At 42.5% G+C, this 10153-nt stretch overlaps 1 protein-coding gene across 1 annotated transcript; it reads left to right on the plus strand.

The window, feature by feature from the left end:
* The first annotated feature begins 115 nt into the window (after positions 1–115).
* Positions 116–7085, plus strand: SDF2 (stromal cell derived factor 2). The gene is made up of 3 exons (XM_058560269.1): positions 116–389; positions 3785–3981; positions 6406–7085. Exons 1-3 carry the CDS (start codon positions 239–241, stop codon positions 6691–6693), a joined length of 636 nt encoding a protein of 211 aa, XP_058416252.1. The 5' UTR covers positions 116–238; the 3' UTR covers positions 6694–7085.
* Positions 7086–10153: the final 3068 nt, after the last annotated feature.

Genomic DNA, 10153 nt, shown 5'->3' on the forward strand with positions numbered 1-10153 from the left:
CTTGCAAAAACTGGCCGAAGCGGCTCTGGAAGGCAGCTATCACAGAGCCCCGGGAACAGAGTGAGGGGATCGGAAGCAACTAGGCCTAGCAGCTTCCTCAGGCCGCTCTAGCCAAAGGAACCATAAAGAGCAGGCTCGGGCTTCTTGTCCTTCTCTCTGTGGTTCCGCCTGCAACTTCCGGTTCCGGGGAGGGGCTGAGTTTTTCGTGGTACACTAGGGGCTCTGCGGTACAGCAGAGATGGCTGTGGTAGCGCTGCTGTTGTTGGGTGGTTTGTGGAGTGCTGTGGGAGCGTCGAATCTGGCTGTCGTTACCTGCGGTTCTGTGGTGAAGCTACTCAATACGCGCCACAACGTGAGACTGCACTCACACGACGTGCGCTATGGGTCAGGTACTGCCTCCCGGCTTTGGGTGGGCTGGGAAGGCCTGGTAGGCTCCGGAGGGGGCGGGGCCTAGGGAAAATCTGAGGGGTGTGGTCTGGGGAGGTTAGGGGAGCCTGGGGGAGGTTCCTGAGGTCTAGAGGCGGAGTGTCGGAGAATTGAGTTGTCCAAAGGCATCTTCATCATACCAGCTTTTCGCTGGTGAGCAGTATGCCGGGGGCATAACATAGATACTTTTTTAAGTTTATAATATTTCTACGAGGTAGAGACTATTGTTATCCTCATGTTACAGATGAGGAAACAGACTCAGAAATAAATCCCATGCTCAAAGCCTTGCAGCTAGTGAGTGACAAAGACGGGCTTCGAGCCAAATCTATCCAGGTTCAAAGCCCGCTTTCAGCAACTCCAGGCTGGCACTACTCAGTGCGGGAGAGACAGACGTAGAAAATTACAGTAAGTGCTGTTATTTTTGAAGTTTCGAACTCCAAGAGCTTACTCTTTGACTATGACCGTATTTTCTAGCTCTTTTGCATCTTACATTTGCTCGTCAACTCTTTTTGTTTGGCCTCTTTTTACTCAAACCTTACTTTTCTTCTTCTAAAGAGCTTAAACTAAAGCACTCACTGGAATTGGAGAGGAAACTGTTTAGAGGGCTTTTAAACATATGGAGTGAAAATGCTTAGTTTGTGCGTTCATTTATAATTAATTATTTGTGGGTTCATTCATTCAGTATAGATTTATTGAGCTCCCAATAAATGCCTAATATTGTTCTAGATACAGTAGTGAAGCAGTCAGCAAGTTACAAGAAAACAAAGACAAAAAAGAGAGAACAAAGTGCAGCTAGTGAGATGTGAGAGGCATCTAATATGACTGCTAGATTTCTATCTTGGATGGCTGATGATGCTATTAGCTAAGAGAGGAAGGCGTTCTCTCAGATAGGAGCTAGTCTCTGGTTCCTGATTCCCAAAACGTGTCTGACCAGTTAAACTAGGAAGGAGTTATCCTTGTTGGGGTGTCTTTTTTTGTGTGTGTGTGTGAGGAAGATCAGCCCTGTGTTAACATCTGCCAATCCTCCTCTTTTTTTGCTGAGGAAGATTGGCCCTGGGCTAACATCCGTGCCCATCTTCCTCCACTTTATATGGGACGCTGACACAGCATGGCTTGCCAAGCAGTGCATCAGTGCGCGCCCAGGATCTGAACCAGCGAACCCTGGGCCACCACAGCGGAGTGCACACACCCAACCACTTGCACCACTGGGCGGGTCCCTGGGATGTCTTAATAATCCTAGCAACCATTCAGTGAACACCTACTATGTGTCAGGCTTATTGCTTTTTAATTTGATCTAGTTTCCTATTCTGGATCTACTAACTGACAATGTGAGTGGAGAGAGGCCTGCCAGTAGGAATCTGTAGGTCTAAAAAGCTCTTCAGGGGGCCAGCCTGGTGGGGTAGTGGTTAAGTTCAAGTGCTCCACTTCAGCGGCCCAGGGTTCGCAGGTTAGGATCCCTGGCGTGGACCTATGCACTGCTTATCAAGCCATGCTGTGGCAGGCGTCCCATATATAAAGTAGAGGAAGATGCACATGAATGTTAGCCCAGGGCCAATCTTCCTCAGCAAAAAGAGAAGGAGTGGCAGTGGATGTTAGCTCAGGGCTAATCTTCCTCACAATCAGTCAGTCAGTCAATAAAAAATAAAAAAAATAAAAAGCTGTTCAAGTGTTCCTGATGGGTAGCCAGATGAGAGCCAGGTCCAGCCTGGAGCTCAGAAGAGAGAATTGTGCTGAGCCTGAGATACAGAGTTAAGTATAACATCACTGTACAGGTTGTGGTTGAAAATGTGGAAAGAGTAAATGAGGTTGCCCAGGATGAGCGGTAGTTCTCAATCTGGTGTCAATTTGAATCACTTGAAAAACTTGTTGGAGCACTTATAAATGCTTTTGTCCTGACTCCCAACAAGTATTTAAGAATAGATAAGGTCCAGGGATCGAACTCTGGGTAATCCTAAGGTTTAAGGATGGGAGAGGAAGTGGAGGGTTGAATAGAAAATGAAAAAGTGGGAGACAGTGTAGGCTATGATTTAGTGAAGTATGGCAGTGAGGACCAAGAAAGCTGTAAGGCAATAACCAGAAGTAAGAAGGGAGGGTTGGTTTGCCTTTTTTTTTTTTTTTTTTTTGATGTAACAAAATCATTATGAGCTGAGGGGAAGAAGCAATAGAGAGAAGCTGGTAGTGTACTTAGCTACAGACATTCACTCAGGTAACTGTGGTACAAGGCACAATGTGTTCAGTGGTGAAAAGGAAGTGTCATCAAAAGGCTGTGGTCAGGCAGGGCCAGGGGACTGAAGGCAAAGCTGGGAGGAATAGGCGAGAGTAACTGAAGAAAGTGTCTGGAAAACATAGAGTGCCTTCAAAGAATTGAGTAGTGAATGAGGCCTAGGAAAGAGAATATCCTTGGAGTTAATATGAGAGAGTGGCCTATTTGGGGGAACTTGACAGAAAGTAAAGCTTTGTGGGAAGCCATGTGGTAGAGTGGTTAAGAGTGTGAGTATTAGAATCAGGCAGCCTAGGTTCAAACCCCCGCACTGTCTCTTGGACCTGTGTAACCTTGGGCATAGTATTTAGCCTTTCTAACACTCCAGTGTAAAATGGGGATAATAATAATAATAATACCTACGTCAGAGAATAGATGCATGAATCAAATAAGAATATGCAGGCCAAAGGCATGGGTTGGTATCTGACACCTAGTACGTTTTCAGTATGCATTAGCTAGCTAGCAATTATTATTTGTGTATTTTCCTTTTTTTTTTTTAAGCCTGTAGCTACATGTTTAACCCAGTACCTTTTAACCTGCAGAATTGTAGGTTTAGGCAGTATTAGTCAAATTTAGATGACTTAAGAATATTTTTATAATACATTGATGGGTCACTTAACGGAATTCAGGAACTGTAATGGTTGTTTAAATTAAAGTTGACAGCAAAAACTTGTCTCACTTTAATTGTGAAATGTGGTAAAAATTTGAATAATATTACAAACATGTTAAAATTATGTGATTAGATACCTGACATATACCAGGGGCTATCCAGGATAGTATATACACATGAACATTGTCTGTGCTTCAAAAAAACTACATATGTTCATTTATTTAGTGCCGTTTCTTGCAAATTCTTGGGATTTTCTGATATGGTACTACACTCTTAAATATAGTTTATCATACAATAACTAGTACTACATAAATACATCTAGTATTTCTCATATATATATTTTAATGTTGTAGAAGAAGAAATATTACCAAACATAGGGTTTCTTCCTCACGCCTCCAAAACTATGTTATGATATAGGACACATTATTGACCATAGGAAAGAGAGGGGTCAGGTTGAACTCACCCTCTTTTCTTTTTTTTGACTGCAGGTAGTGGGCAGCAGTCAGTGACAGGTGTAACCTCTGTGGATGACAGCAATAGTTACTGGAGGATACGGGGGAAGACTGCAACAGTGTGTGAGAGGGGAACCCCCATCAGATGTGGCCAGCCCATCCGGCTGACACATGTCAACACTGGCCGAAACCTCCATAGTCACCACTTCACCTCACCTCTTTCTGGAAACCAGGTGAGGTGGCATCCTCTGGCTCATTGCTGCTCTGTGCATTACTCAGTTGTTTGATGTCTTCGTTCTTAGCCCTTTCTTTTTCAGGTGTAGATGTTCTCTTTTGTGCAGACCTGGAGAATTGGCTCTTTCTTATAAGTGTGAAGGAAATTGTTTCTAGTCAAAATGGACACTTTACATCTAGATCAAATCGAGAGATGAGGAAGAAAAACAGAATAGGTATACATTAGCATATCATAAATTGTCCTGATAAATCCTGCAATAAGGAAACCCAATGTTTTCCAAACTTGCAATAAAAATTATTATTTTTTAATGATGCCAACCACATTAGGAAAATGAATTAGGTATTGTGCCACTTTTTTAAGCCTTGAGCTTTTGGGGGGATGTGGAACCCATAATGACTGCTTCCCTTTCACCCCTACTCTGCACATAGTTTTCTCTATTAACATCTTACATTAGTATGGTAAATTTGCTGCAGTTAAGAAAGCAATATTGATACATTGTTAGCAACTAAAGTCCATAGATTATTCCGATTTCCTTAGTTTTTACCTGCTGTCCTTTTTCTGTTCCATGATCCCATCCAGGATACCACATTACATTTAGTTGTCATGTGTCCTTAGGCTCATCTTGGCTGTGACAGTTTCTCAGATTCTTGTTTTTGATGACCTTAACAGTTGAGGAGTGCTGGTTAGGTATATTATAGAGTGCTCCTCTATTGGAATTTGTCTGATGTTCTTCTCATGATTAGACTGGATTTATAAAGGTTTTTGGGAGGAAGACAACAGAGGTAAAGTGCTGTTTTATCACATAGTATCAAGGGTACACACTATCTACATAATTTATGACTGTTGTTATTGATTACCTGGCTGAAGTAGTGTTTGTCAGGCTTCTCCTGTAAACTTATTCTTCTCGTTTTCCCCCTTTCCATACTGTACTCTTTGGAAGGAAGTCACTATGCACAGCCCACACTTAAGGAGTATGGAGTTATGCTTCTCCTTCAGGGTGCAGTAGCTACATAATTTATTTGGAATTCTTCTGCATGGGAGATTTGTATCTTTCCTATTTATTTGTTCAATCATTTATATCAGTAAGGACTCATGGATATTTATTTTATACTTTGAGTTATAATTCAGTACCACTGTCTTTTATTTTCTTGCTCAAATTGTTTCAACTTTGGCTGTTGGAAGCTCTTTCATTTGTCTCTTATGTCCATTTGACATACTCCCATTGTAGTGTATATGTGTGGGTGTGTTTTAACACTTCTTACTTTCTGGCACTAAAAGATATTCCAGGCTCATCTTGTATCTTTCTTGCCACACCTGTTTCTCCAAGAAGCCCTGCTTCCTCTTATTGGAGAATGGTATTGGAAACCAAGATCTGGGCCCTACATGAGCTTGATGCTACTGGGGTATTGTCTCTTTTAGTCCCTCTCACCTGACAGAGCAAAGATATTTATGTGTGTATACATACACTTTTGTATAAATGTTCATATGTGTAACTATCTGTATCTAATATTAAGTTAAACATGAGTTCTTACTGATGTCTCCAACTCTAATCCATTACCACATAGATCATTCTAGCTTCCCCCCTTTGCTTATTTGTAAATTCCCACTCTAATAGTGAGATACCTGGCTCCCAGCACTGTCATCCATTTACTTACTTGTTCAGTTCTAGTATACAAGTATAGTAGTAGAATTGTTAATTATGTGCAGTTCCTTTTGCCTTCAGTCTTACAGACTCGATTTCCAAATGACTGCTTTTTATCATCTAAAATTGTATAGCTATAGTGTGTATTTAAATTATATACTTCTGAAATAATCAGTCACTTTTTTATTGTGATAGAAACTCTGAATATTTGGCCTTAAGGGAATGGGATTAGAAGAGGAGTGGAAGATAGAATCTGCTATAATTTGCTCAGTTAAAATTTATTTCATTCTCACAATTATTCTGTAAGGTGATATTGTCATCATTTCATAGAGGAGAAAAATGAAGGCTCAAAGGAGTTACATAAGAAGAGAGGGAGCTGACATTTAAGGTCTGCCTGTCTCCAGAGCCCATCCCCTTTCCAACTTGTGTTTCTCACCAGGTCGTTTAAAATATAGTTAAAGGAATGAGGCAGGAATATTTAAAGTCAAATAACAAGAGTTATAAAGTATTTTAAGACTACAATAAAAAACATGAGGCAAATATAGGAATACTTGCAAAATAAGTATTTGGACCATAATATTATGGCAACTGATTTCCTGTCCTTTGTCTTTTTTTTTTTCTTTTTTTCACAGTTTATTTTATTTAATTATTTTTAAACAACACTGGAAAGCCTCTCATTTTTCACTTTTGGGTAACGTTATTTTTCTTCCCTTTGCCTCCCTCCCCTTTCCAAGCCTATATGTCAGCCATGCTAATGTTGCTACCATCTGTGTCTTCCAGGAAGTGAGTGCTTTTGGTGAGGAAGGTGAAGGCGATTATCTGGATGACTGGACAGTGCTCTGTAATGGGCCCTACTGGGTGAGGGATGGTGAGGTGCGATTCAAGCATTCTTCCACCGAGGTTCTGCTGTCTGTCACCGGAGAACAATATGGTCGACCCATCAGTGGGCAAAAAGAGGTGCATGGCATGGCCCAGCCAAGCCAGAACAACTATTGGAGAGCCATGGAAGGCATCTTCATGAAGCCCAGTGAGTCGTTGAAGGCAGAAGCCCACCACGCAGAGCTATGAGTCTGGAGGCTGTGAGCCACTGTCACCACATAGTGTTCGTAGACATCTGCTGCTGCTTCACCCTGGATTCCTTGCTACAGGTTCCCTGGGCAGTGGCCATGTCACCCCTGAGATGGAGACGCATGACAGGAAAAGTGGCTGTGTTTGGAAGCTTCAACCCTTCACACTTGAATTGGTTGTTCTCCCAGACTTGGGTCAGTTCTTTCTGAGTACAGGACTTGCTGGTGAAGGAACACATACTTTTTATTCATATTGATAAAACAGAAACTGAGGGAGACATCCCTCCTAGCTGGGAAGTTTTTACTCCTCAGAAGCTTGGCATCATGGATTATTAATGTGTGTGACTTTTTCCCTTTCTTTCTCCAAAATGATAAAAAATAATTTCATTGTTAGTCACTGTGTTGTCATTTTATTAGATGTACTATTTCATAATCTGATTAATCCTTGAGTCTTGAAAGTCATTGCTATCACTTTTTTGAGATGCTGGGAACCTTTGGTGTGGGCCCTTTTAAGAGCCTTACTTGCGGGGCAAGCCCAGTGGCTTAGTGGTTAAGTGGGCACGCTCCACTACTGGCGGCCCGGGTTCGGATCCCGGGCACGCACTGACGCACCGCTTCTCCGGCCATGCTGAGGCTGCGTCCCACATACAGTAACTAGAAGGATGTGCAGCTATGACATACAACTATCTACTGGGCCTTTGGGGAAAAAAAGGAGGAGGATTGGCAATAGATGTTAGCTCAGAGCTGGTCTTCCTCAGCAAAAAGAGGAGGATTAGCACGGATGTTAGCTCAGAGCTGATCTTCCTCACAAAAAAAAAAAAAGAAAGAAAAATTAAGAGCCTTACTTGCATCCAAACTTCTCTCTCTACTTTTGCTTCTCCCTCAGCACCTCATCTTTATTAGATTTTTGACTAATTATGGCTAAAGACCCTCAAAGAATACAGCCTAATAAATAGCCAATGAAATGTTTTACTCTGGATCTGTTACTGCAGTTGAGGAAAAGGGGCAAGAGTAGAAAGTGGAACCAATATTTTTTCAGTGCTAAATACTAGGCACCATATAACAGATCTGACCTCATTTAATTTTCTTTTTTTTTTTTATAATTTTTATTTATTTATTTATTTTCCCCCAAAGCCCCAGCAGATAGTTGTATGTCATAGTTGCACATCCTTCTAGTTGCTGTTTGTGGGACGCGGCCTCAGCATGGCCAGAGAAGTGGTGCGTTGGTGCGCGCCAGGGATCCGAACCCAGGCCGCCAGCGGCGGAGCGTGCGCGCTTAACCGCTAAGCCACGGGCCGGCCCTGACCTCATTTAATTTTCACAGATATGGGGTAGGTACTACGGTTTTACCAACACAGAACAGAAAAGTTGAGTAACTGCCTGAATTCTTTTTTTTTTTTTTTTTTGTGAGGAAGATCAGCCCTGAGCTAACATCCATGCTAATCCTCCTCTTTTTGCTGAGGAAGACCTGCTCTGAGCTAACGTCTATTGCCAATCCTCCTCTTTTTTTTTCCCCAAAGCCCCAGTAGATAGTTGTATGTCATAGTTGCACATCCTTTTAGTTTCTGTATGTGGGACGCGGCCTCAGCGTGGCCAGAGAAGCAGTGCGTCAGTGCGCGCCCGGGATCCGAACCTGGGCTGCCAGTAGCAGAGCGTGCGCACTTAACCACTAAGCTACGGGCCAGCCCGTGCCTGAATTCTTAAAGCTAGTAAATAATTTGAGGATAGGAATCCAGCTGTGTCTGGTGCATGTTCTCTTTACTACACTACAATTGTGTTTACCTCTTGGAAGATAACTACTCTATTTTGGACGAATGTAGGGATATCTTTCTCTGAAAAGGGGGATAGAAAACTATGTCCTCTGCTCACCTCATTTCTTCCTTTCCTCTGCTGTCGTTCCAGAAAGTTTGCTCCTGTGTCCTTCAAGTATGGTAGTGGTGAACAGAGGTGTCTGCCATCTGCAGAAATTTCAGTTGACTAGCAGGCCTTTTTATTTTTAGAAACTTCCGGATTTTTTTTTTTCTATTTAGGGAGTTAACATTGACCATTTGGGAATACCAGGTCTGTGCCAGACGTGGCCTATGACATTAAAAACTTGATCTCTCTTACAAGGACTTGTCTCACTAAGTTGAGGCCATGAAGTAGTTGAGCTCCATCTCTGCCCTCTCCCCACTTATTCCACTTCAGTTGCATTGCTCCCTTGAGATCTCTCCACAAAGTAGACAAATGATAAAATCAACATTTCAGACTACTGAGGTAGTTGGGAGTAGGGTGGTAACAGTCTGGGGAGGAAGAAGAAAGTAAGGAATCAGCTGAATAAAGAGACCAGACTGGACAAGAGTAGGGAGATGAGTTGCAAAGTACCCTTTCTTGGCTTGGAAGAGTTTTCACTGAGTTGTTCGGCCTTCCCTGAAGGTTCACAGACAGAACATACCCTGATGGGAGGCTGCAGATTATGAGGACGATGGCAGAATTATAGTGCTTGAGAGGTAAGTATGAACTTGAAACAAACAATGGTGGAGCTCTTGGGGAGTTGTAAAATGACTGAAGAGAGGACTAGATATGGAGGGAAACCAGTTAGAGGGGGAAAAGCAACTTTGGGCAACCCAGGTTAAAGTTGAAATGGTGCCTTATCTGAAGGAATGGAAAAGAGAGTCTCTGAGTAAAATCTTGAAGGACGTTTATGGAGATTAGGATTGAGAGCAAAGGGACATGGAGTACTTATTTTGAAATCCTCAGAATTTCTTTAGGTTGTATTATATTAGCTTCACCGAACTAGAGTTGGAAAGGACCTTTGTCCAATTCCCTCATTTTACAGAGAAGGAAACAGGCAAAATAAAGTTGACCCTGAATTCTCTATTTTGTTTAATTATGTTTGCTTTACAGATAAACTATTTGTTGCTGAAGGGCAAGAACAAATCTCTACTTCTGTAGTATCCCCTTGGCCCTGTGCCCAGATTGTGCTATACAGTAGTCCTCCATTATCCGTGGTTTTGGTTACCCATGGTCAACCTCAGTCCAGAGATATTAAATGGAAAATTCCAGGAATAAACAATTCATAAGTTTTAAATTGAGTGGCCGTTTCGAGTAGCGTGAGGAAATCTTGCCAGGTCCTGCCCAGGATGTGAATCATCCCTTTGTCTAGCATATCCACGCTGTATACACTACTGCCTTTTAGTCACTTAGTAGCCAGGTTATCAGATGACTGTAGAGGTATGGCAGTGCTTGTGTTCAAGTAACCTTTAATTTTATTTATTTATTTTTTCCCCCAAAGCCCCAGCAGACAGTCGTACATCATAGTTGCACATCCTTCCAGCCGCTGCATGTGGGACACAGCCTCAGCATGGCAGGAGAAACAGTGCGTCGGTGCGCACCCGGGATCCGAACCTGGGCCGTGGAGTGCGCGCACCCAACTGCTAAGCCACTGGGCGGGCCCTCAAGTAACCTTTATTTTACTTAAT

Source organism: Diceros bicornis, chromosome 18 (genome assembly GCF_020826845.1).
Source record: "Diceros bicornis minor isolate mBicDic1 chromosome 18, mDicBic1.mat.cur, whole genome shotgun sequence".
NCBI lineage: Eukaryota > Metazoa > Chordata > Mammalia > Perissodactyla > Rhinocerotidae > Diceros > Diceros bicornis.

Bases quoted from the DNA above. Each gene is read 5' to 3' on its own strand.
- SDF2 (XM_058560269.1), top strand. From the start codon at position 239: ATGGCTGTGGTAGCGCTGCTGTTGTTGGGTGGTTTGTGGAGTGCTGTG. The intron at 390-3,784 runs GTACTGCCTCCC...TTTTGACTGCAG, and splicing joins CGACGTGCGCTATGGGTCAG to GTAGTGGGCAGCAGTCAGTG. The intron at 3,982-6,405 runs GTGAGGTGGCAT...TGTGTCTTCCAG, and splicing joins CACCTCTTTCTGGAAACCAG to GAAGTGAGTGCTTTTGGTGA.